This window comes from Pyrus communis, chromosome 8 (genome assembly GCF_963583255.1).
Source record: "Pyrus communis chromosome 8, drPyrComm1.1, whole genome shotgun sequence".
NCBI classification, from domain to species: domain Eukaryota; kingdom Viridiplantae; phylum Streptophyta; class Magnoliopsida; order Rosales; family Rosaceae; genus Pyrus; species Pyrus communis.
In genome coordinates this window covers 16245597-16272274 of record NC_084810.1, presented here as the reverse complement: position 1 = coordinate 16272274, position 26678 = coordinate 16245597, and the positions used below count along the sequence as shown (strand labels likewise).

The following is a 26678-nucleotide window of genomic DNA, read 5'->3' as shown; positions in this document are numbered from 1 at the left end:
TGACCCATGTGCTTCTACTCAGGTGTTGGGTTGCTGTTAAAGTGCTTTTAGCACTATTTAGTAGGATTATGGGAGTGCTCACTGCGCGAGTGGCTCGCTCACCCTCATTTTTCGTTGATCCAGTTGTTCCGTTGGTTTGTTCTCTTGGTGGTGGTGGTGGCCTTGCGATGGAGGCCCATCTAGCGGCTCCCTGTTTACATTCCAATCTTAGGGTTTTTTTGTTGTTGTTCAGTTAACCATTTTTTGGCCTATCTATTGTATTTTCTTATTTGTTGTTGGGCTTGTATTTAGGTAGTGGATTGTCTTTTTCTTGTACTTGCCTTTTTTAATTAATGGAAGTAATAGTTTGACAAAAAAAAAAAAAAACTAGGAATATGATTGTTTAAATTTTAGAAAATCTTATTGGTAAATAGTATTCAGTTTAAGTTGTAATAAATACGCTATGATATGAAAAATCATACCTCACAATAAAAAACAAAGGGGTGTGTTATCCACACACACCCGTTGTCAACTTTTGTCCTTTGATTTTTTTCAATTCTTACGATCCGACGATCGAAAATTTAAAGGGATGTAAGAAGTAAAAAGGGATGTGTAGATATCACACCCCAAAACAAAATTGTGCTATTTTTTTGGATGAATCCAGGGTATCCTAACACGTAGGTGAGGACTAATCCCTCGAGCTGAGTTGGACCTCATTCGAACGGCAAACTCTTCTAATATTAGCTTCTCTATTTACAAGGTTCGAACTCAAAATCTTGCTTAAGGGAACAAGCCCTTGCCACTTGAACTACCAAGCCTGGGTAAAACTGCTTTATTTTATTATTGTGTAAACCCGGAATTGCCCAGCCCAACTATTACTAAAACCCTAAACCCGACTTCTCTCTTCTTTCCCCCCTCCTCTCGTCTCCTGCGACGTCTCTTGCAGGCGCTTCACCTTCTCCCACCCCTCGCCTTCCTCTCTCTCTCTCTCTCTCTCTCTCTTCTCAGTCGGTGAGTTCTCTCTCTCTCCCAATAGGTAATCTCAATCGATTCTTTAATTTCACTTCTAAATTTTGCTATGTTTTTCTTTCGTGATTCTGATTTTGGAAATGACGTCCACTGCTAGATATTGGTTGATAGGCTTAATCCCAACCTGGATGTTCAACTTCATGTCGAAATATTTTCCTTTTTCTTCCCCTCATTTTTTGGGGAAAAAGATTGAAAACTGGCCACAAATTGCATCCTGATTTTAGAATAAAAACAATAATATCCAAATTAATATGGAATTAGTTATTTTCTTTAATTTTGGGATATTGTAGGTTACAATTTGTAAATAATATTTCTGATTGACGTATCTATGCCGTACCTGTATCCTGAATTTTTGAGTTTTCCCAAAATGCTTATCGTGTTGTATTGTATCGCCGTAGTTGTGCCCATTTCGTGTCATAGGTGGGACTTGGGATTTTATTTTTTGGCCACTATGTTACTTTCGATAACTTTTTTGTAGCAGTGGGACTTTAGAAGATGACTGTTAGAGCTAACTTTGAGATTTGAGAATGTGTGCTTTTTTGATATATCAACCGATCTAATGTCTGGTAGATTAATGTGAATGGAGGGTATATATTGTGATGCTGCTTGGCGGGATCTTTGTAATCATTTCGGTTGTAATTGATGGATGGATTTGGATAGATGAATAAAGGGGTTCCATGTACTTTTGTAATAATTGATGTGGTTGGTTGTGTATTCTTAATGACAGTGTCCTTATTTTTGTTTCCAGAAAGTAGTACTATATAATCACAGGACGCAATGAGGTTGGAAAAATGCTGGTTTTGTTCCTCTACCGTATACCCTGGACATGGGATTCAGTTTGTTCGCAATGATGCAAAGGTAAAGTTGTTATATACTCCCTACTAAAGCACAGAAGTTGTATTCGTATTGTAGTATTCTCAACATGGACCATGGTATAGTTATACGGTGATGCACTCATGAACTCTAAGTAAGATATTTTAACTTCAGATGCTATGTCCTGGTCGTTAAACTTGACTTTACCTTTGACGACATGTAAAAGTGAAAATGGTACTCACTTTAGTCCCGAACAGCTGAACCTATATGGTTTTCCAGTCTATATTCAACTGCTGCCTTATTTACTGTTGGTTGGGTTGATAGGGAAGTATAAGTCAGCCTAGATTAGATTTGTTTACATGGTTATGTCAAGGATGCTGTGTATGCTCATTCCATTCATGGTTGACGTTAGAATGAGTCAATTTATGTGGCACTCAATTTGGGCTTTTTTTGGGGGTTTTGTTTTGGATTGAGGTCCTCAAGTCGAGTTAATTTCTTGATCTTTTAGTTCAGATTTACTCCACGAATGGTTTGCATTTTCTGTACCCCTTATGGTTTCACTGCTAAATGGATGATGGTTACTGATTACATTCACATATATGATGTGGGACTGGGTTACCTGACACCAATCCTCCTCTAGATTTTTCGATTCTGTAGATCCAAATGCCACAAGAACTTTAAAATGAAGAGGAATCCTCGTAAAGTGAAATGGACTAAGGCTTATAGGCGGTTGCGTGGGAAGGATATGACACAGGTAAACAAACATTGATCTCTCTTAGTCCAATCTTGTTCATTTTATTGTTTCAAACATTTTAGTTAGATCGTTGAAGTGCTTGGGGTAATATACTGTTAGTTATGTTACTCTTTGCTTTCTTCCCTGTAGGACTCAACCTTTGAGTTTGAGAGAAAGCGAAATAGGCCTGAGAGATACGACAGGAATCTTGCAGAAAACACTTTGAAGGCAATTAAGAAGATCGATAAAGTCAGAGTGGAGAGAGAGGCCAGACACCACAAGAATAGGTACTTTCTTCCTCTTCCCTTTTAACCTTTTGTAGAAATGGTAAACCTGTTTTTGGTTTTCTTCATCTTACGAAACTTATTGAAAAACTTGTGCAGGATGAAGGGCAAGAGTGCTAAGGAGCGCAATGAGGCAATTAAAGAGATTGATCAGAGCACCATTTTGGTCAAAGCTCCGAGTGCGCTACAACCAGAGCCATCACTCGTCAAGGTTTCCCAATTGCAACTCGACAAAAACGTTGCCATGGAGGAGTAATTTTATTGTTGCAGCCATGGTTTTGTGTCTCTTTTGCGTCCACGGTTCCATCAAATAGCAAGACGGTTGTTTGTGTGGATTGAAGTTTTGGATCCCGATTTCCTTTCATGAATTGTAGCTACTGATTTAATCTAAATTATGTTTGTTGAGTCCCAGATTTGCTGTAAACATTTATAACAAGATATGCTATATGTAGGTTTTTGAATTTATGCTCCAAAAGTTAGTTATTTTTGCTTAGGGATTGCGGTAAGTCAATTTTTCGTGTCCTCCCACTTATATTATGACACGCCGAATACTATATTGTGTCCCATGTAGTTGAAAAAATTTCTCTTGAAGATGAAGCAAGATAACTTCAAGGCGGCGTAGGTTCGAATCTCGTTGATAACTAATATCACACCTAATCTAACAAAACTTATCATTCGACAAAATAAAAATAAAAATAAAGTTAGAACTTCAAGAGTCGCATGTGTCACTGTATTACCTTCCCCCTCCTCATCCTGACCCATAGAAGCAACGGTAACCATACAAAACCCCCCCTCCAACTGATTTTCCTGCTCTTTAGCGCCAAACAACCCAAAACACAGAGAAACAAACGCTTCCAAATCCAAATACCAGATTATGATCTCACTCACTCCTACTCCCTCTCTCGTCCACCGCACAAGCTCCGCCGTCGTCTTCCTCTTCCCGATCCCAAACCCGACAAGGGTGCACCCTAGCAGTAGCACCAGCCCCTTCAGGATCCGATGCTCTTCGGCTGGCTCGGGCTTGCAGGAGGCACCCAAGTCCTCCGAGGAGAGGAAGCTGAGCTCCGAGCTCTACTCGTCGATGCCATTCCCAGCGGTGAAGGGGGCAAAGAGGGTGGTGCTGGTGAGGCACGGGCAGAGCACGTGGAACGAGGAGGGCCGGATCCAGGGGAGCTCCAATTTCTCTGTGCTCACCAAGAAAGGCGAGGCTCAGGCTGAGACTTCTCGCCTGATGCTCATCGATGATGCCTTCGATGTCTGCTTCACCAGGTTCGGATCTTTGCATTTCGATTTGTTTTGTAGCTTATGTAATGCTTGAGAAATAATTGAATTGTTGGGAATGTGGTCTCATTGTTTTAAGCAATTGTTAATGCTTTTAATTTTTGAGGATATGATTGGGGTTTTAGGTTCCACATGGAAAAATATTTATGAGATTAAAGCATTAATTAAATTGCCTAAGTAAAAGACTGGCTGCGTTGATGCAAGGAGTCATTCCTACTTGGAGACAAATCACAGCCTTGGATCTCTGCATTTCTCTTTGGTGTGATTTTAAATGAGATTGTTTTGCATGTGTGTCAACTATGATTTGCAGGAGTTAAGCAATGTTCGTTGCATAATACCTTTTCCCATGATTCTGAAAATCCAATAGGAAAAGGGAGCATTTGGTGGGAGTATCCAATCAATCTGTTATGTCAGGACTCAGGCCTATATAAATCCAATCGAAACATAGACTTTGTACTAGTTGTAGAGTAGTCGGAGCCAAGGTAGCTGTCTTGTTAATCGTTACGGCCTTTCCTTATCCCACTTTCTCCTATTTGAGTATGAATAATTGTTCCACCTTTTACAGCTTAAGTTTTTACGAATAGTGGTAACTCAAAGAAAACCTTAACCTATAATTCTGGAAATCAAATTCTTGATACAAAACACAACCTTTCAGTTGTGCAATTTGCCAGTTTCGCATGCTGGGATCTCCAGTGATGCAAGAGGCCACAAAACTGTAAGTGAGGGGAGTGTTGTTCCGATAAGCAAAGACAATGTATTAGATTCAACCATCTTGAGCATTTCCACCAACCACATTTTAGCATATATCAAATCCGTGATTTTTTTAGTTTTGTTGAGTCTCGTTAACTGTCCTTGTTCAAGATTTCTTCTTTTGCATTTCGTCCCTGCTAAAATTTGCATCGTGTGCTGCAGTCCCCTGACGAGGTCAAAGAGAACAGCTGAAATTATATGGGGCCCTCGCGAAGAGGAAATGATTATGGACTCTGATTTGAGGGAAATTGACTTGTATGCATTCCAAGTGAGTTCTATTTTCTATGTTCTTAACCATTTTACTTTTCAAATTTTGCATCAGCAGGAGTTAAACTAAACAAAATGATGTGAAGATAGTCCAATGATTGCTAGTATACTTTCTGATGTTAGGGCCTCTTGAAGCATGAGGGAAAAGCAAAATTTGGTGAAGCTTTTCATCAATGGCAGGTAGATGCTGCAAACTTTATTATTGACGGTCATTATCCTGTGAGAGAGTTATGGGCGCGTGCTAGGAGCTGCTGGAATCGAATACTGTTGCATGAAAGCAGGTCTGTTCTTGTGGTTGCTCACAATGCTGTTAATCAAGCTCTCATTGCAACTTCTATTGGTATTTTTCCTTTCTCAGATATACGAAATTTCTTTCTTAACATACTTTTGTCCATTTCATTAATTACTTTTTAAAACTTTCTTTTTGAAAAATCAGGATTGGGAACGGAGTACTTTAGGGTTTTAGTTCAGAGCAATTGTGGTGTAAGTGTGCTGGATTTCATCCCACGAGCTGAGGGTGGATCACCATTAATTTGCCTTAATCGCCTAAACCAGGTATAGGGCATCTTACTGATAAAGAAGAAACAGATTAATTTCTCCGTTCTGTTATTTACTAGGAAGTATGGAGAAAAAGATCTTCAAACCTCCCTCCCTCCCTCCCTCCCTCCCTCCCTCTCTCTCTGTTGTTTGAATTATTTGTGTGGTTCATGGAGGTATCATTGTTATGTAGGTAGTGTAACTGGATATGCTGTCCTCTAAATGGTATTGCAATATTAATGCAGACCCCAAGTTCACCGGTTGCTAGTGGAAGTTCAGGGGGAAGGAAAGCAAGTAAGCGCATTGTACTTGTTTGTCATGGATCCACACAGAGCGACACAGAGGTATGAGGTGATAATTTGAAAGTGACTCACGATTTTTTGGTTGATATTTTGTCACTTGGTTTTGTTGAGTATAAATTTATGGTTGGACTATCAAGGGAATTCACCAAGCTGAATGTTCCTCAGATGTTTATTTATAAATTGTCACCTTCAATGTTAAACAGACTGGTTTTCCTTCGACCGGGGATCAACCAATGGACATGCTTGGGGTTATAAAGGTGTGGCATCCACTTTTTGTCTCTTTTTACATTTTCATAACATTGTCTTATGATCTGAATTTGAATGTACTTTTCGGGGATGCATTACAGTCCCAGAAAACTGCAGAGCTACTTCTTGATTTGAAAGTGAGTTCTATAGTTAGCAGTCCGAAGAAAGCTTGTGTTGAAACAGCAATTACCATCTCCAAAGTAAGCTCATCCTAGATCTTCCCCAGCCGTTAGTAAAATAAAGTATTCTCTCCTTTACTCTTCCTTGTTTGAAACTAAAATTTCTATTTCTTTTGGGCGGTTTGGTGGGTGGGGGTTGTGAAAGAATTGGAGATTTAAATCTTCTGTTTAAAAGTGTATTAAGTTTTGTTCCCTAGTTAATTACGTGCTAAAGCAATTGTAGGTGCAAGAAGCTGCAGATTGCTTGGGTGTTGATTGTGTGCCGCGTGGCGTGGAAATGAAACAGATGGAGAACCTTGATGTTGAAGACATCCTTCAGCGCTCATCTAAGGCAAGACATCTGAACTTGATAACAGAAGTTCTTGCTTCTTGTTTACATCGCGGAAAATAATCTCACTTATTAACCTAAACTGAGATAGATAACTGGGTGATTGAGCCCAACACAATAAAACAGTACAGCACTAGCATCAAACATTCACGTTGTCGCCTCTTTTTTCTTTTGTATTTGTTGTAATAGAGTCCATGCGCCAAGGTAAACAAGCTAGTCGTGTAACGTTGTTTTTCAGTGTGTTTTATTGAGTGACTGTTTTCTTTCTGCAGGGCGGAACAAAGATTCTACCTATTCGGCCTGGTTGGTTGAATGGATACGAGGACAGTGTGATGGGAGATGTGTGGGACCAATCCGAGAAAGCCTGGCAGTATCTCATAAACGAACTAGCTGCTGAAGCCGAACCAGAAAGAGTTGTTGTAGCAGTTGGCCATCCTGCATTGCACATAGCACTGATGGGCCACTGCCTGAATCTGACAAAAGAATGGTTGGGATCATTTCATCTTGATGCAGGAAGCATCAGTGTCATCGACTTTCCTGACGGTCCTAATGGAAGAGGAGTTATTCGGTGCGTAAACTATACCGCTCATATGGGGAGATGGGCGACCCCCATCACCAGATCAACACTCGACGACGAAGAGTTTTAGATGAGAGAATTTGTAAGGATATTAAGTAAATTGGAAATGATTCATCTAGTAACAAGTACGTAAGTATATTGATCTTCTGAGTTTTGACAGGCTGCTTAGATCATGAGAAAATGAGGTTAATTCTGCTCCACGGAAGCTGATATCTTTCACTTCCTGCTGTTTTGTAGCTCACATACTAAAGTATCTAAACTAGGAGAGTTTGGTGAAACTTTCACACTACCAATTTTCTAAAGGAAAAAAGAATCCAATACAAATTTTCTAAAGGTAAAGGTAGTAAAATTAAACAAATACCAATAATGATTCGGAGACTGCACACACGAGAAAGCCAATTGGTATTTTAAGACCTGGTTTGGTATTGAGATGATTCTGAAAAAAATTGCTATCAAAAAAAGTTGGGAGTTGTTTTTGTGTTTGGTAAACACTCAGCTTCAGTTTTTTTTCACAGTTTTGGATGAAAAAAAGCCAAAAACAAGAAGCTGCAAAACCAAGCTTTGAAAAACCAGCTTTTTTTCACATCTGTTTTACATAAAAGTTTACCAAACACTCTAATACTGCTTTTTTTTTTTTTTTTTTTTCAAAAGCACCTTTACAAAAAAGTTTACCAAACACTCTGCTGCTTTATTTCACAGCTGCTTATTCTCACAGCACAGCAGAAGTAGCTTTTTTTCAAAGCACAGCAGTACCAAACCAACCCTAAACACGTACTGAGAAACTAGATGGTTATAAAAGGGTAGATAGAGTCGAGAATTATGATGTCATTCACAGATGAGCAAGTCGCATGCCAAATTTTTTGTCGTTGGAGAGTTCCCGACTCTAATGCTATAGAAAACCTGTTCACCGTTTCACGAGTAGATTATAACATACCAAATGGTGCAACAGATAACACATAATGTTTGTACAACATAGATATATGACAATTTAGTTGATTTGAATAGTGTGCTCTTGCTCTTACTACCTTTTAATCGAATTCAAATCCCTCGACACTCTCGTATTACTAGGAGGGAAAACTTGATGTAAGTCCAATTTTTTGACCAATATTAGAAATAATCCAGTTTCTTGAAATAAGTCCCAATTTTTAAATTTAAGATCCTTTTATTATCAGTAAGTATTATTTATTGATAAGATTTATTATAAAAATTAATTTCTTTTTAGTAATCTCTTTAATTTAATTTAATTTTTTGTTCTTCTGTTCCAAACCCCATTTATAATTTTTTTATTTTATTTTTTATAATTGTGACAGCCTGTCTCGAAGGTGTATATTATTTTATCCTCGAGGGTAATGAAATGACTTAATTACCCTTGGACGTTGAAATGTGTTATGTGTGATATGTTTTTGGTTGTGGTCTAATTCCTAACTTTCCTATACTTTTGGAACTACTTAGGACTTAGGTTTTATTTTCTTTTGTTTTTGGTTGGTGACCCACGAGGACCACACACACACACCTAAACCTCTCTGTTGACTCTCTCTTTCTCTCTCCTTCTCTCAGATTACATCCGTTGTCCGTACAAGTTGTACAGTCACTCTTCAAACTAGCTTCATCTTTCATGGATCAATGTCGAGAAGGTTGCTTTTGTGTTCTTTGTGAGCTCAAGAGCTCATCCATACCCTTAGTTCGACGTGAGAACTCGTAAAACCCGGAAACCAGAGAACCCAATTTTGGGTTACTGTTCATGCAGTTGTGATCGTGGAATTTTCAGTGAGTTTTAAGCTTATAGGAAGCTTTAGGACGTCTTCACGAAGCTCGGGGAGTAATTTTGAAGTGTTTTGGACATCGGGAAGCTCGAGTTCATCAAGTTGCAGAGGTTGCTGGAGTGTTTGAGGGTTTTCTGGCGAGATCCCGTGGATTTCAAGGCTTCAAGTGGTAAGGTTTTTTTCTACTCGTTGTAAGCTTCATTTTGGTACAAATTTCATTCGTTGAGAAATGGCGGAGATATCAAGCTTTGAAAATTTTCCAATTTCCGGTGACACAAATGGCGCCAGGCGGCGGAGTCCGGTGATCCACCGGAGAAGAAAGGAGAATATTCCTAACGGCGATTAACGACGTTAGGTATGTTTAACAGAATATTCCACGGAATATTCCTAACGGTAGTTAAGTTTCCGTCAGGGTTAGGCGCGCGTGGGGGCGCGCTTGTGCCCTTACCGGTACGTGGCGACGCGTGGGTGGTCCAAAAATTATTTTAAAAATATGGGGATGTTTATGGTGTTGAGTAGATTATGTTGGTATATTCAAACACCCAATTTGAGTAATGTATGAGATGTTATTAGCTAGTTTCGTTTATGTGCTTTAAATTAACGTTTATATAGTTGTTTCACATATATGTGAGACCTATCCTCAGGACAAGTGCAGTTAATCAAGGACCCTTCCACAAACCAGTGAGTGGGCTTTTGGTTTTCCGTATATACCTATATACCTGAGATTTTTCCCAGAAAATTGATTTAAATGAAATTATGTTTGAAATGCCATGCCTATTGATTTATGCTTAGACTATGAATTTGTATGAAATGTACATATTGTGATTTGACTCTGTGGACACTCAGGTAAATACCAGGTGAGTTGTAGATTGTTTATGTAAATTGGTTGATTATGTGAGATGTGTTGAGAGCTCATAAACTTGCACCGCGGTGTTAGTGCTTCTGCCTAGAGTTAGGGCACAGTCCTTCACGTGATGTTCACCTCCCGCACCATACGCTCACCTTGGATTCAAGTTAGGTGCACAGTCCTGTCATACAGACCACTATAGGTGTTTCCGACTCGTAGGTGACCCGCGATTATTCACACAGTCTTCACGTGATCATAGCACTTTAGCGTACTTATTTATACCCAGTCGTGTCGTACAAACCACTTTAGGTGGTTCCAACTCGTGTGCATGTATATTTGTTGAGATGTGGATTTGAGCTGTACAGGTCACATTAGGTGACTTCGGCTAGATGGATGAGCTCTAGATTCAGCCGTACATGTCACGTTAGGTGACTGCGGCTGACATATCATTTGCATTAATTTATATCACTTGGCTTACATATTTTATTGCTGAGATATTCGATATGGCATATTTGTGAAGTTTGCTATTTTGAGCATGGTTGTGGTATAAATATGTATTCTATTTTCTGAGAAATTATACAGGTTTTACGGCGAGGGGTTACAATCTTTGATAAATGAAATGGTTTTGAAAAGCTTTGTTTTTGCCCACTCACACTTTTTGTTTTGCACCCCTCCAGGTTCTAGTTAAGAGTGTTTTTTGGTGGCTTGCGAGGAATCCATGGCAGCTTTGACAGAATATCACCATTGTAGGTTTACCTTTGGTGTTGTATAATTAGTATTCGTCCAGCTGGACTGCACTTAAGCTACTTATGCTTTGGTTGTGAATTCACACTTATTTCGTCTTGCACCTTATCTTATCTAGTACTTTAGTTAGTTGGGTTTTATTTATTCGCATTTCTTATATCAATATTGTTGCCGCACTGTGCACATGGCTACGTCACCTTCGCGTGACGGGCAACACGCCTTGATTTTGGTCGGGGTGTGTCAATAATCAACCTATATCATAGGTTGATTGTATTTATCTACTATATGAAGGATTTATATTTATAATAAACATGTATAGTTGTATCTTACTTGTAGGTGTTATATTTTTGTATTTTGTAGTTATGTTTCATATCTTGCTTATGGGTAGAATATATATTTAATTGTCTATCTGCCTATGCCATAGGTTTTTGTTGTTAGTCTACCTATAACACAGATTAATTGCATTACATATATATATATATATTTTATATGCCTTTATCACAAAAGGTAATGAATTTAAATTTTTTATCTAAAAATATAAAATTGAATAATTGATACAAAAATATGTAATTAAATAACTGAACTTAGTCCGAAAAACAGCCTACATTTTTGGACCGTGATCTAAAAGCCCCTTACTAGAATAATAGAACATCGCTTTGTAAAAGAAATATATTTCGACAACTACCCACTTGGCATGTTGGTCGAAAGTTCAGGCTAAAAGCCCAAAATATATTGGGCCCGTATACGATACCATTTCATCCAGCCCAACCCAATACGACGCAGGACGTGAATTAGAGCTGTGTCCCCATCACTCTCTCTGTGAGTGAAATGGGGGCTTTACAGAGGTTTTAGGGTTTGGAATCGAAATACACAGACGAACAGAGATAAAAAAATGTCAGCTTCGATCGCTGGAAGATCGACAATTCTGCGCGCGTTTTTCCGAGCAGCGACGTCAACAGCAAGAACAAGAATTTCAGCAGCGCCATGCCCTTCGATTCCGTCCAATTTCATGGCTCGTCGCTCCCCTTCCTCAAGGTAGTTTCTTTCTTTCATATAGATGCAATACACACACACACACACACACACACACACACACACACACACACACACACATTTCAAATGTATATGAATGTAATAATCTTGTTTATATTTGCATTGGAAGGCTGTTGCGGCGAGAATTGAGCTCTCTTCAACCGCTCCACACTGCCATTGCGTCCGCTTGCCTTATCTCCAAGCTCCCCGCCTTGGCCACCTCCTCCGAAGGTTCCTACTGCTCCTCATTTTCTCTTAATTTGGTGTTGTTGCATCCATGTTTACGTCTTCCTATCGTTTTACCGGCGTGTTGTTTGTTAATTGCTATTCAATGTTCTGTAGGCTTGTTATATAGTATAATGTTCATCTGTATAATTTTGCCACTTTTATTGTCCTTTATTTCGTTATAAAAGCTAATGTTAGTTGATAGATTAAGAAGGTAAGCTCTAACCGTGTTAAATTCCTATGAATACAATAATCATAAATTAGCACCGTTTACCATTGATTCGTTAAATTGGCCAAATGGGTAAATGTTTGCTGTAGGGAAATGATTTCCACACACCCCATTTCTTCTTCTGCACACTGTTGTTTACTTATGTCCTTTGATTATCGTTTCATTTATTCAATCCAAAGGCTAGAAGTAAACATGGGGCTGCGGGGGGAGAGAAGGCCAAAAGGGATGTGCTGAAATCACTTCCTTAGTAGTATTGTTATATTCACTGAGTTTAATGACTACATCTTTCGCAGAGGTGGGATGTACTTGCACTGTTGTCAGAAATGTCGTTGGTGAATAATGAATATGTTACAACTTACAAGTATTGTTGTTCAAGAGTTTGAAATTTATGTGGTTTATGCTATCAAGCGTCAGTTGTCAAAACCAAATGAAAAAAGAGAGGAAAGAATGAGATAGCAACGATGCCTGATTTATGTGCTGAACTTTTGGACTTCTTCTTTTACAAATTTAATAGGCGTTATTGGAGTTACCTGATGGTTCTATTTTCCCATGGTCAACAGGTAGATTTGTGAATTACATCAGTCCCATCTAGGGGCGTGTGCATGCATAGATCAAGAGTTCTTCTACTTTTCTTGAATTTGCCGATAAGTTCCCTTGGAAAGTCGAAATGCTTGTCTTTTGAGGTTAACTGCTGAACATGCTTGTTTTGAATTAAATAGAAAATCTTTGACATCTCGTGAAATTCTTCTTGTTTGTTACATGGTGAATTCAATTTAACATTCATAAATTAGATGATGTACTTGGATTGCTTTGAAGAAATGTCAAGTTTAATAATTTGTATTAGAGTAACAAATAAAATACGAGACGAGTTGTCTTTGGACGGTTTGCTTTTGGGAAAAGAAATAACCCTGGTTGTGGAATGGTAAGGCCTGAAATCTAGGTCTCAGTTGTTTCTCTTTTAGTAATATTCTTTTTGGGTTACAATGTTGTATATTTGATTTGCGAGAGATATTGGAATGAGGACGTCTCTCTAAAGGAGTCCTGTCACTTGTACCTCTACTTGCTTAATAGGCAAGTATGTTAGTATCTATTGAACCGGCTGCTTGCTGTAGAGTGTACTTAGTAACAACTAGCAAGATGAGAAGAAGGCTAGGTTATCAACTAGTCGTGCAAAGCATATTGTTACTGAGCGATAGTTAATTTACTTTGTTGGAGACGGTGTTTTGGGATAGTTTAAGTTTGTTGAACTTCTATTTTGAGCACAAAACAGAAGGCTTGTTTCGGAGTTAAAAATGTCGTTTTGTATTCTGGGGTAATTAGATTGACTTGATTTTTTTTTTTCTCCTTTTGATCTGAATGATCTTTCTTAGAAGCATATTATCCATTGTTTTCAGTCATTTGTATTCGTTTCCTTGTATAAATCACTCCCTTGGCACCCTTGCTGCTATTTGCTGAGTAACAATCGATCATTCATTGCTTATCCTGTTTCGCTTCGATCCTTAAGGGGGCGTTTGTTGCGCCGGACTATTTCGGACTGGATTAGCTTCAAGGACTAAGCTGGACTGGCTTAGACTAGACTAAACTGGACTAACTTAGTGAAGCGTTTGGTGCAGTATTGGACTAAGAAGCTGGATAATAACAACTTCTAATATTATATTATTTAATATATAAATTATTAATATTTTATTATGATCTTATATTTTTCTTTATCTTTTCCTACCATTTCCGTCCCACTCTTTTCCTCTTCTCTCATCGTCCCACCCTCTCCCTCTTTTTTTCCTCTTAGACCTCTCAATTCATGTCTCTTTCTCATTCCTGGTCAAACTCCTTATTGATTCAAGTCTCTATTTCTCTGTCCTCCCTCTCTAGCTATGCGTTGTTCGAATGGAACCTCACGGCTTCAATTTTCCCGACGAGTTGCAGGTTTCCCGATGTGTTTTCCGGCCAACCCTCATTAAATTGGATGAAGTTAGCACTGCCAAAGAATTCATCACCATCCTTGGATCGAGATCTTAGCTTTGAATGCTCGAATCTGTCATGGATTTGAAGAAGCCCAAACAGGCCGAGACTTCCAGACCATTTTCCGGCCACATTCGACCACATTTTAGCCTCGATTCAGGTAAAATCGTAATCTTGTCACTCCCAGCTTCAATTTGGTATATTTTATATGAAAGTTGGTTGTGAAATGGATCTGAAAGAGAGTCGGAAAGTTAATGATTGATCTAGGTGACCGAAGATGACGAGGAGTCTGTCGGGAGTGGTCGTTAAGCATGACGAGGACGAGAAAGAGAGGATAGTCTTAGCTAGTCCCATGGTTATTGGGGGGTCTCGCTAAGATCTCTTAGTGAAGGGTTTTGTCCATGCTAGTCCCTTTTAGTCTCATTAATGTTAGTCCCAGCATGGAACAAACACAGTATTGGATTAATAGCTAGTCCAGTCCAGTCCAGTCCAACTTAGTGAGGGCAAACAAACGCTCCCTAAATGATAGTATAGCTCCTGTTTGAACTTTGTTGATTTGTGAATGCGGATGAGTCATTTCCTTAGAGATCAACTTTGATTTCAAATCTAAAGAGTCTAGATCTCAGTTAATTTTTTCCAGTAAATATATGTAAACATGATTTACAGCATTTGCTCATGGCGCATCAATTTGCTGAAATTCTTTGTTCATGAAAACAACCCTCATCTTCCAACGTATCACCTTCTATTCGAAATTCTCATCCGCACATTTTTTTTTCCATGAGTGAACGGGATTTAGTTAAATTTTAACCGTTCACTCATGGAAAAAAGTGCGGGAGGGCAACCCTAAACCAAACTGCTCCTACACAATCCTCCCTTGTGATGCAAAGGCAGAGTAGAAGAAGAGTAAACTGGATCGGCCCAATTGCATTACTTTTTCTCAATTGTGCTAAAATTTCAATGGACCCGTATAACCTTGGTTGCCGCTATGATTTCATTTTCCAAATTTGTTCACGTGATAAATTCCTTGGTGAAAAATTCACTATTAAATTTATTCATATTATAACGCATTTTTTATTTTATTATTATACTTTTTTGCTCGTGTGGTTGTTTTATTGTTACACAAATAATTTTGAGCAATTAGCTAAAATGATCGGAAGCTAAATTTTGGTTGCCAAACAAATCGATTGGACGTCCTCCTCATCTCATCATATCACCCTTAGTTCAACATTTGGATGCTTTCGAATCATTCGAACAACCAATTTCCCAATATTTTTGTACCAATCGAACACATAGATGGGGTTCCTCTAGTGACCATGAGATCAGAACTTAGAACCTCCTTCAATTGTTCAACGTAGAACGAGTACATACCTAGAGACTAAGTGGTAATCAGCAAGATGTTTAAATGTGGCAAGCAAACTTATTTTCCAAGTTCTTCACGTTCTCAACATTTATTAAAAGACATACAAATTCAACACCAAAACACTTGTACGTACACTTCAAAACAAAAAAAAAAAGGTGGTTTGGTTAGCAACATATTCAAACAAAAGATTCGTTTTTGCGATGATTGTACATCTTGTCTAACATCTGCAACCTTCCTGAAGACAGCACAAGTTGACCAAAAACAGCTTCTTCTCCCAAATAGAAAGGCTTACTACAATTACGATATAACTACGTTTGGTATCGTTCGATTCTTGTCAAAGACAAATTTGAATCAAATTATTGCTAGTTCATTATGAGGCTTAATCCACTCCTTGACTCTTTTAGTGTAGATAATATCGTTTTTTAAAAAAATTATTTTCAATTTATATTAAAAATAGCAATACAAATGCGCCGACAAATGGAGCTAAATTACATTGTTAATATTTTCTGAAATATTATATTATTCTGATGATGCAGGAATTGAATGGCAATTTCTAAGTCAGTTTTCACTTGTTAATTTTCATTTAATAACCAAAATGGACTTTTAACAACTTCCAAGAAGCAACAAATACATCAGGTTTTAATGGATGCTTACATGCAATATCTTTGACTTAATTGGGAGATGCATCACATGATTATTTAAGTCATATATTTTAATACATACACTTACTTTGAAAACCTAAGTTTTCACATGGCTTTATTTAATTAATTAGTAGATGAGATGTTATTTTAAATTTGGTTGATAAATTAATTGGCCATATATTCAACTAGGCCACTGGTTGTGACTTGTGATTTTGAAAAGACTTGGAGAGAAAGAAGATCGACAGGGGACCTCATACTTAGTTATTGTCATGCGTGGGAGAGGTTTACTGTGTAGAAAAACTTCATTGTCACATGAGTATATTTTTGTGTAAGTGTAATATTCTAATCACAAGATAAATAAGATCGAAGATATATCTTTTTAAATGAGCGTTTGGTTTTGACTTACAATATGACGTGATCAAATACTGAATGAGCCACTCACAGAATCACACGAAGATATAATCATGGTTGAGATCAAACAATAGGTGCTTTCCAACGTGTTGTACACATTAATAGAGTGGAGTTATTTCCTCCAAGTGTAGCTTAGTTTCTATGAGATGTTTTGATTTGATCATTTGAGTAGTTGACTTCCAAAGCCTAATGGTAATCAGTTTTAAGACTTGATTATTTGAAAAATTCTTTACCCACCTTCTCATAAATTTAAAATTAATCTTCATCTATGACTATCAAATTCCTCCCCTTGACCTAAAACAACAGGCCAACATCCAAATCCTAATGTATGATTAATATATTTTGTATAATCTACTATAAATTCCAAAGCTTTAAGCTCTTGATAAACCTGAAAACATGATTAATTAGCAATCTTATAAACCATTAGAGAGAAAATTAAAGAAACTAATTTGTTCATCAGCTGACTATCTCTATCTTGTCGGTGTAGAGCTATCTGTCTCTGTCTCGTGTCCATTTCTCACACACATGCCTGCTTACACGCACACAATATTATATTAAGAGATGGAGGGAGAGAGCTTTTGATTATTCAGAAGAAAATTTCAGTGCCCATCATCATAAACGCACGGAACACGACAATGTTGATTGAGATCAGCAGAATTTTTATGCACTTAAACAAAGGGGCAAACCCCAATCATTTTATTTTATTTTACTAATTTTTATTTTATTTTATTTATTTTCTTTCATTCTTCGAAAGCCGAGTTACCAACCCAGGCCGGCAACTTCCCTATAATATTGAAAACAGTTGGTTCCGACACAAGTGGTCATCTGCTATAATGATGGAGAAGAGTGTTGCCATTGCACCAAGGCGTGAGTATGAATTTGACAAAAAGAAAGAAAAAAAAAAAAAAAAAAAAAAAAAAAAACAGTTAGCTCCGACACCATTTCATGTTTTCAGTTGAATGGCCTTTTTTTGGTGGTCAAAAGTTGAATAGGCACTTGCATGCAACGTGCAGGACATAATACATGCCTTCCAATTTCCAGTTTTATGTAGATCCTCAAGAAAGAAAGGCCAAAAGTGTTGAGTGAAGGATAATCCATGACCTAGCAGTGTGGACTATATATCTATCTTCCAATATTTCCTCCTCAAAATGGCCTAATTCCTTTGAACAAAACAAGTGGTCCACGTTCAAAACTCTGCAGATTTGGCATATGTCATGAGAAAATATTCCAGTGTGGGATCTTTTCTTTTACACATTATTATCAACGGTAATTTGTGTCAAATGAAAGATTTTCAATGCTTTCTGGTCCAATTTATAGGCTGGTAGAGTTAGTTATTGTTAGGTACAAAGCCAAAATAGAAAGATCCTTTTCCTATGAACTGTTTTCATTGTTGCTCACACGTTGGCGGCCGCTGATTTAGGTGTTCATGTTTGAACTAAAAAAAGCGGCATACTCATTCCTAAATAATATTTCTTCTCTAAATTCTTGGATGGGAGAATATAAGATAATAGTTGGAATTTTGGAGCCTTTGTAGCCCTAGTGTGTTAAGAGTATTTATCCACGGCGGCCCTGAGAATTTGGGGGACCCTAGGCAATCCTTTGAAGTTGAGTTCCAGAGTTCTTTGACTCTGGTCCCTTGTACATTCACATGTATAAAAAAAAAAAATTTGCTAAACACATGAAAAAGTCTATTTTCTACATCAAAAATTGTTAAAAAATATATCAAAAGAAGAAAGATAGATAAACATTATAATAAAATAACTAATTCATTCAATCTTTCTAGTGAAATCACAATGCAACAATCAACTCAATATTCTACAAATAATAAATTGATAGAGAAACAAACTAAAAACACCCAAGTTGAAGTGTCGGTACACCAAATTCCAATCAATTTTCTATTATTACAATATTACTTATTGCGTTCAGTAAATGATTGAACAGTTGAATTACAGAGACTGCATCTGACAGCTGGGGAAAATACTTGAGTGAAGAGGATAATAATTTTCGTATATGTGCAAAACTAAAGTTACATGTGGGTGAGGGAAATGAAAAAACAAGTAAAACATTTTTTTTTTTTTGTTGAAAATTATATTATTGCCTATGATTTTAGTTTTTGATATTTTTATTGAATTCGAATTGTAAAAAATTTAGGGGTCCTAGGCGGGCGCATACTTCGGCTACTCTCAAGACCGGCTTTGTAAATGGTAGAGTCACTTCCATTAGAGATTGTTACTTTAAAAGAGGAGTATCAGTACCATTTATTCTGAACAATAACTTCATAATGCATACACGTTCATGCATATATAATAGGCTATCTTGACAGTGTAACAGGACGTCCACAACATAAACATTGTTATAGTAACAATGCTATAACAATGTGATTTTATGCAATTAACTAGAACCTCAGCATTTATTACTATGTAATATTGGGTTGTAAGATTTGACGATTATAATGTCACATAATATTTTTGAGTGTGTTTCATACGCTGAATATTAAGGTTAAGCTGTAACATTGTTAAACATGAAGGGAGCCAAAAAATGAATATTGATGATTAACAATTCCATGATGTCCACTAGTAACTTTATATCAAATAAATTAACGGCTTATCATGAATATATTGCTTGCTACTTATTATACTGTCAATTGGTTCCATACATTTAATTGGATTACTAAATGATATATGATTCAAATGATTTTCTGAATGAATGATCTTCGAATGATCTTCAAATGATTATCAAAATCTGAATTGTTTCGATTATAAAACTTGATAAGTGAAGATACGTTATCCGCAAAGAGTGCATATGAGGTGAATGCAAGTATTTTCCTTCTAATTGTTTTTCTAACAGAAGCAGACAAACTATTTTAGTTAAAATATACCCATATTTAGTTCTTTCCTACTAAAGTCTCAAAAGTCTTCTTGTTAGCCTTCTATAGGGTTTATCCTTCCCAGCGAAATTAAAGGTTAGGCTGCTCAGGGAAATTGCATTGTTATTAAGAAAACTTATGCATCTATGTTCGAGAATTATACTACTACAGAGCGACCTTTTCTGGTCAGAAGTCTCTACCATGATACACTTTCGACCAGTTTCATGCATAGTTTTAAAAATATTTAAAGGTGCTACTAGCACTATAATCTAGTAGTAATAATATTTATTTGTAATGAAAAATTTTAGGTTCAATCTCTCATGAGAATTTGACACCAATTATTTTTTGAGCATTGTGTAGTATAGTGCAACCCATTTCTAATACTTTATAACTATATGGTATTCTATTTTGTAATTTATATATCTCAATACAATTATGTATTTTTTTAAGTATAGACAATTATATTTATATGTTATATGAAAATTAAAAATCCGTCCAGATGCTAAGCTCTAATCCGCTGTCCGGCAAACATCCATCATCTTTTAGAACCTTGATTTCATGGCATTAGGTATATGACGGCTGCCTTTTGAAAAGGTATGGTGCGATCATTCTCGTAATTATTTATTTTCTTTTTCTCTGTGAAGGGTTTTGAAGAAGTCTGCAATTTTAGGTAGTCTGTTGGGAAACCAAGCAAAGTGAAGTTGTTAAATTGGCAATAGGCAGATTATTATAATTAGTTAATGAATGACAGATCAAATAGTCTATGAAATTTGGGGTGTCACACACTTAAAAGATAACCTTTAGTATGCATTGACAATGCACAAGTACATCTGCTGCCTAATCAATTTGGTTGGCAGGATTTAATTTCCTTCCATACTTGCAATTAAGAATTCATGATTCAAGAATATTTGCTTGAAGTAAGATAATAAGGAATTAATTTGGAAAGTGTTGTAGCCTATTTTATCTGACAAGGAGAAGGAGCCGGCGGCAAGGTGAGAGAGAGAGAGAGAGAGAGAGAGAGAGAGAGGGAGGAGACATATGTTTGTAGAATCGTAGGGGAATTATGTATTGAGGATTTGTTATGCCCCTTACGTAGTGCCTTTATTTATAGTAGTAAAAGGAGAGAAGAAATCCTTCATCCCCAAAGAATACAAGTCCATATAGGAAAGAATAACTAGAATAAAATCTAATCTAGGATTTACACAATCATACTTAAACTAGGAAAGTTCACAACACTCCCCCTTGAGTGTGTAAATACTCAAAGTAGATCCAGCATCATGCAGAAGTTGAGGAAGTTGACTCGCTGGCACTGATTTTAAGGAACAACGCTTATTCTCAATAAGGTAGGAACTTGCATAAAGTAGTAAGTCTCACTAAAATTCCCTAAGGCTATGGCAAAAACTTGAGTAGGGACAAAATCCATAGTCTAAGGAAAAATGCGTGAGAAATGCAAAGTCAAAAGAAATGTCTACGGGACGTCATTAGGGATATGATCAACCCAAGTTGGGTGCCTAATTAAAACCTAGTTAGGTTGCAAAAACCCAGTGGTAAAAATGCTCCTAATCGTAGGGAAAAATAGTACATTAAGATCAAGCAAGTATTCTTCTGGATACTCCCCCTGAGTTTGACACAATTCTAAAAAGAAATAGCAATGTTAACTCAGAAAGTTTACGCATACCAATTCCTTGAACAAGCTTCTAAAACGTCACATTCGGTAGTGATTTGGTGAAGAGGTTGGCCATATTGTCTTGTGAACGGATTTGCATGACTTCAATCTTCTGATGTTATTGTTGTTGATGTGAAAAAAAAAACTTCAGCACAATGTGCTTGATGCTGTCTCCTTCGATGTTACCCTTCTTGAGCTGTTCGATGCATGTTGCGTTGTCTTTAAAGATCGTCGTAGAGACATCTACATCGGGGTAGAGATCGCAGGAGCTTCGAATATGGGCCACAACTGCTCTTAACCAAAAGCATTCCCAAATTGCTACATGTAAGGTGAGAATTTCAGCATGGTTAGACGAAGTGGCAACTAAGGTCTGTTTAGTTGACCTCCAAGAGATTGCAGTGCCTCCAACGGTAAAGACATAAACCGTTTGAGAACGCGCCTTGTGCGAATCAAATAAGTATCCTAAGTCGGCATAACCAACAAGGCGAGAATCGACTCGTGAAGCAGAGGGTGCGGCATCACTTGAGGATCCGTAGGGATAGAACAAGCCCGAATCCATAGTACCCATAAGGTAACAGAAGATGTCTTCCACGCCAGTCCGGTGTATGTGTGTTGGTGCATTACTGTATCTTGCCAAAAGATTAACGGCAAAGGATATTTTGGGTCTAGTGCATTGAGCTAAGTATAATAAAGAGCCTATCGCACTTAGATAAGGAACTTTAGGCTCCAAAATCTCTTTATCATCCTCATTCGGACGAAAGGGATATCGTTTTGCATCTAGTGATCAAACGACCATATGAGTACTCAAAGGCTTCGCTTTATCCTCGTTAAAACGATGCAACACCTTCTGGATGTAGTTCATTTGATGTATTAGGATCCCATCTAAAAGATGCTTTATCTCGAGACCGAGACAATATCGAGTCTTACTTAGATCTTTCATCTCAAATTCCGACAAGGTTCATGTCATCGACATATACTGCAACCATCGCAAAATCGGAATGTGACTTCTTAATGAAAACTCAAGGGCATAGTTCGTTGTTCACATGTCCCTAACTAGTTAAATACTCACTAAGACGGTTATACCACATTCTTTCAGATTGCTTCAAACCGTAAAGTGAACGCCTCAGCCGAATTGAGAGCGTGTTTCGAGGTTTGGACATATTTGATCCAATCAATGTAAGTCATTCGGGAACTTTCATATAGATTTTCGTATCAAGATCCCCATAGAGATACGTAGTTACTATGTCCATCAATCGCATACTCAATTTTTTGAAAACTACCAAACTGATAAGGTAGTGAAAAGTAATCACATCCATAATGGGTGAATAAGTTTCGTCATAGTTAATCCCGGGGCGCTGTGAGAAACCTCGTGCAACAAGACAAGCATTGTAATGCACAATTTCGTTCTTCTCATTATGCTTCCGAACGAAAACCCACTTGTAGCCAAGGGGCTTCACATGTAGAGGAGTAGGAGCTACAGGTCCAAACACTTTACGTTTTGCAAGTGAATCGAGTTCGACTTGGATTGCTTGTTTCTAGTTTGACCAATCAGTTTTATGTCGACATTTATCAAAGGAACAAGGTTCAATGTCATCACTCAACATGATCTCAGTAGCTATTGCATATGCTAATGCATTGTTGACTATCATCTTGTTTATACACCACACATTATCTAAGCTAGCATGATATACCGAAATCTCACGATTCTTGGGAAGAGGATTCGTCTCTTCAAGGACGCTTCCGTAATCTAGAATTTCCTCATGAGTTGGATAGAATGAGTAATCGACATTCAGATTCACGGTAGGCTCTTTAGGTGCCTATGTTGTGGGTTTCCTCTTTTGGGGATGTGAATCATTTGAACCAAGAGGTCTTCCATGCTTTTGTGTAGGGGCAGATGATTGGTTAGCCGTTACTGTACGTGGATCACCAAGATTGGTGTCCCGGGTGTAATACTTGAAAATTTTAAAATATATGATTATGTGGAAATTTTTATCGGAAAGTGAAATGACAAAAATGTTCCTCTTTGACCAAACGTAATTTTATGAGGACGTATTTTGTCCTTATATGCTTCATCATATTTCTTGGCATATTTGGATAGAGTTCGATCTCACAAACGCGTAGGTGCAAACCGTTTGTGAAACGGAATTATAACGAATGAGATATAAACGAGCGAAGTTAGGGGTGAAATGGTCATTTGACCATAATATGGATTTCTCCAGATAATTGTGAGGTGCCACATGTGTGGCATTGGTTGGGAAAGAGAGAGCACTGCCCAATCAGAAAACAAGGAAGGAGGGAAATGAGAGAAGGAGGAAAAATGAGGGAAATGAGGAAAAGGAGAAGGAGAGAACCGGCCAACCTAGTTTCTCCACCCAACCCGCCATTTTTGGTTGATATTGGTGTCCATAGAAAGCCCTTGACGAGCCTTACATCTCTATAGTGTTAGATTTCCTAATTTATTTCCCATTTCTCCAGTTTGAAGCCACAAAACCCACGATTTTTTCGACGGCTTTAATCTTTTTCCGGTGGCTCCAGCGAGCTTTAATGTCGATGACCTCCACCAAAAGACTCATCTCAACCCCAGGATCAAGGCCCAAGCCTTTGATGAGGCGACAAAGTTTGTTTTGGTGACGAATCAACAACTACCCAAATCAAGGGTTTCCTGCGGGTTCAAGTTAATTTGGAGCATTTTCCGGCCAAATTGGAGTTGGCTACAGGTATAAAGTTTGCTCTACTCTTTGAGATCTACATTTCTATAAAATTTGAGTATTTTTGGAAATAGTTGAAATTCTTCTGCGAGTCAGGGCAGCCGACTGCCACCTATGGCAGCGAGTGGGCAGAGGGCCATCAATACTATTTTTAGGCTAAATTAGATGCCTTAATTTTAGTTTTGATATTCGTATGACGTAGGTTGATCGTTTGAACCTAAATTCACTATGATACTTTACTTGAACAATTTGTGAATAGACGATCTGACCGTTGGATCATCACCAAACTTTGAGATCTTATCGTACGTAATATTTGAGGACCTTAGGAACTTATAGAGTGGGAATCTGACATATGGATCTTCCCGAATTGGATATGCAAGTTTGTAAAATAAAACGTTAACCGTCATTTGATTTCGTGATTGGCGGAGATCCGACGGTTGGACTGGAATGAAATTTTAGTATGTTGTTCTAGAAGTGTAAGGTGAACTACGAATGACTTGGTCGCTTCATTTAGGGTGCGTAGGCAGTCTAACCAGGATGTTAGATGCAGCCATAAATTAAACAAAATGATTATAATTTTTTTTTTAGTGTGGTTGGTTAGAATTATAATTAACCATTATTTTATTGTGGCCTACCTATGTGTTTGGCTTCCGAATTAGAAATTTTGGGTCGTTACACTAGGTTTCCAGGAAGGAAGTCCGTCATACATTTGGTACATCCATCTTTGCAGGCATATTCGCAGCTGGAATATGTGATCTTGTCACGCGTGCTAGATTGATGAAAGCATTTGGCATGCTCTAAGCTATGCTTTGGAGATTTAGTATGAGTTGCACTTCAGTTTCAAACTGAGTGGTACGGGGATATAAATGAGACAAAGTGGGAGTTGTCCATGATAATTTGGGTTGTTCTTCATGAACGTTGACGTTCTTATCTCCCATAAATGACGGGAAGATTGTCTCATAGAAGTGACAATCAGTGAAACGAGCGGTAAAAAGATCGCTTGTCAAAAGTTCTAAGTAATGAATAATCTAAGGATAATCATATCTGACATAGATTCCTATCATTCGCTGAGGACCCATTTTTGTATGTAAGGGCCATAAAATCTATCGGCACATAGATCGCACAACCAAAAATGTGCAGATGCGATATGTCGGGTTCTTATCCGGTAACCAACTAAAGGGCGCTATATGGTTGGGTAGTAATAGGCCTCAGGCGGACCAACATGACTACATGCAATATTGCATGGCCCCAAGCATTGGTACGTATGACCAACGATCAAACCTAGAATGAAAAATTAATTGGAATCGGTCACATGCATAAAAGTTCTAAAAACAAATATCCTTTCAAAATAATTTTAAGTATTCAAGGACGGAAATTAATTAAAAACTTAATATCCAAAAAATAAATCACCAACAAATAATCCAAATATAAAGGAAAATTGTTCAAAATTTAACCAAAAAATAAGGAGGGTTTGGCCACTACCGTGGAATTTGGCCCTATGGTCTTATTTCAACTAAAAAATAAGTCTATGTCTAAGATTCTAATCTTCCATAGGTGTGATAGCCTCCTGAAAGTCAGAAACCTCCATCTTTGTACTCTCCGGGTCGTCCACTTGCACAAAGTTTGATTCAAACTTTTTACGACGAGAATGATATTCAGCTAAAACCTTCTGGGGATCTCAGCAAATATAGGACTAATGGTCTTTTGAACCACATTGATAACACATATCCGCATCCAGGTGCTTTGCCCTTATTCGTGAAGTTTGGGGCATTGGGAGCGAGGTTTAGGTCATTCTGGGCTTTGTTTCCTCATTTGGATGGGCCTTGACTCTATTGACCTTGGTGGGATGGCTTTTGGCCGCCCCTACGATGCCTCATTTGGCGTTTTGGGCGTTGGTTTGTGCTATAGTGTGCTTCAGGCATAACAGTCGCCCTAGTAGGTTAAGCTTGATGATTCTTCATCAACAGCTGGTTCTACTTTTCAACGAGAAGTAAAACAGAGATCAAATTCGAGAACTTAGTGACCTTCTAAGCTCTATATTGTTGCTGTAGGACAATATTAGTAGCAGAGAAGGTCGAACAGGTCTTTTCCATGAGATCCTTTTTGGTTAAAGTTTCATTACAAAACTTGAGAAGTGATCGGATTCGAAAAACTTCAGAATTATATTCATTCACAGACTTAAAGTCTTGGAAGCACAAATGCTACCAATCATGTGTGATGAGACATAGGGGAACATAGATACCCCAGCCGGGCTAGGATCTAGTACGGCACACATCGCTAGGACACCATGCCCTTTCAACCAGTGTTGGTTGAGCCAGTGTTGGGCCGCATCTGCGAGCCCGTTCTAGAAGAATTTTTTTTTTCTTTTTTCTCTGCGGGCCAAGAAGGCCTGCCCAAATATTGGGCTTAGGGTTTCAACCAAGAACACCTCAGCTGGAGCTGGGTGCAGTCACAGGGATGAAGGCCGGTGCCGGCGCTGCAGGCGGCTATGTTTTGGAAGAAATTTCTCTGTGCAAAGTCATGGGTTCGACGACAAGAAAGTTCCTAGGGATGGAGATAGTACCTCGACATCAAGGAAAAAGGAAACCTAAGAAATTCAAACTGGAATTTCACCCAAATTCGATGGAATTCTTTAGGAATTTCAATGATATTGGATCAAAAATCACAACACCAAGTTGGATTTAGGCAAAAAATTACAAGGCAAGGCCGTGGTCTCGCTTCAGGTGATGTGGCTTTTCTGGGTTTGGTTTGGACACCATAGGCGTCGAGTTCCAAAGGAGCTTGATGCTCCATGCTTGCTCGGGGTCACGGGTTTGAAGAACCCAAATGGCGATTTCAATGTCTTTTTTTTTTTTTTTTTCAATTCAATTCATAGCATATTCAATTTAATAATTTTAATGCATTACATATATTTGATGCAAT

At 37.9% G+C, this 26678-nt stretch overlaps 3 protein-coding genes across 4 annotated transcripts; all 3 read left to right on the top strand.

Annotated features, from left to right (window-relative positions):
• Nucleotides 1-842: 842 nt before the first annotated feature.
• Nucleotides 843-3299, top strand: LOC137742721 (probable ribosome biogenesis protein RLP24). 2 transcript variants are annotated; one of them, XM_068482660.1, is made up of 5 exons: nt 843-990; nt 1757-1866; nt 2462-2575; nt 2705-2841; nt 2938-3299. In XM_068482660.1, the coding sequence occupies exons 2-5, from the start codon at nt 1786-1788 to the stop codon at nt 3092-3094; spliced, it is 489 nt and encodes a 162-aa protein (XP_068338761.1). In that variant the 5' UTR covers nt 843-990; nt 1757-1785; the 3' UTR covers nt 3095-3299. The 2 variants fall into 2 exon arrangements, with proteins under 2 accessions (XP_068338761.1, XP_068338760.1); XM_068482659.1 differs by having other exon boundaries at nt 846-1015.
• Nucleotides 3300-3581: 282 nt separating this feature from the next.
• Nucleotides 3582-7477, top strand: LOC137743608 (probable 2-carboxy-D-arabinitol-1-phosphatase). The gene is made up of 9 exons (XM_068483534.1): nt 3582-4107; nt 5032-5137; nt 5260-5476; nt 5573-5691; nt 5919-6017; nt 6179-6232; nt 6323-6421; nt 6624-6731; nt 7001-7477. The coding sequence occupies exons 1-9, from the start codon at nt 3713-3715 to the stop codon at nt 7373-7375; spliced, it is 1572 nt and encodes a 523-aa protein (XP_068339635.1). The 5' UTR covers nt 3582-3712; the 3' UTR covers nt 7376-7477.
• Nucleotides 7478-11495: 4018 nt separating this feature from the next.
• LOC137743738 (uncharacterized) lies at nt 11496-12903 on the top strand. The gene is made up of 3 exons (XM_068483684.1): nt 11496-11694; nt 11822-11922; nt 12706-12903. The coding sequence occupies exons 1-3, from the start codon at nt 11552-11554 to the stop codon at nt 12735-12737; spliced, it is 276 nt and encodes a 91-aa protein (XP_068339785.1). The 5' UTR covers nt 11496-11551; the 3' UTR covers nt 12738-12903.
• The last annotated feature ends 13775 nt before the right edge of the window (nt 12904-26678 follow it).

Excerpts from the sequence above, each read along its gene's own strand:
- LOC137742721 (XM_068482660.1), top strand. The coding sequence starts at position 1,786 with ATGAGGTTGGAAAAATGCTGGTTTTGTTCCTCTACCGTATACCCTGGA. Across the intron at positions 2,576-2,704 it reads GTGGGAAGGATATGACACAG|GACTCAACCTTTGAGTTTGA; the intron begins GTAAACAAACAT and ends TCTTCCCTGTAG. Across the intron at positions 2,842-2,937 it reads GCCAGACACCACAAGAATAG|GATGAAGGGCAAGAGTGCTA; the intron begins GTACTTTCTTCC and ends AAACTTGTGCAG.
- LOC137743608 (XM_068483534.1), top strand. The coding sequence starts at position 3,713 with ATGATCTCACTCACTCCTACTCCCTCTCTCGTCCACCGCACAAGCTCC. Across the intron at positions 5,138-5,259 it reads TTGACTTGTATGCATTCCAA|GGCCTCTTGAAGCATGAGGG; the intron begins GTGAGTTCTATT and ends TTCTGATGTTAG. Across the intron at positions 6,422-6,623 it reads CAGCAATTACCATCTCCAAA|GTGCAAGAAGCTGCAGATTG; the intron begins GTAAGCTCATCC and ends AAGCAATTGTAG.
- LOC137743738 (XM_068483684.1), top strand. The coding sequence starts at position 11,552 with ATGTCAGCTTCGATCGCTGGAAGATCGACAATTCTGCGCGCGTTTTTC. Across the intron at positions 11,695-11,821 it reads CGTCGCTCCCCTTCCTCAAG|GCTGTTGCGGCGAGAATTGA; the intron begins GTAGTTTCTTTC and ends TTGCATTGGAAG. Across the intron at positions 11,923-12,705 it reads CTTGGCCACCTCCTCCGAAG|GTAGATTTGTGAATTACATC; the intron begins GTTCCTACTGCT and ends CATGGTCAACAG.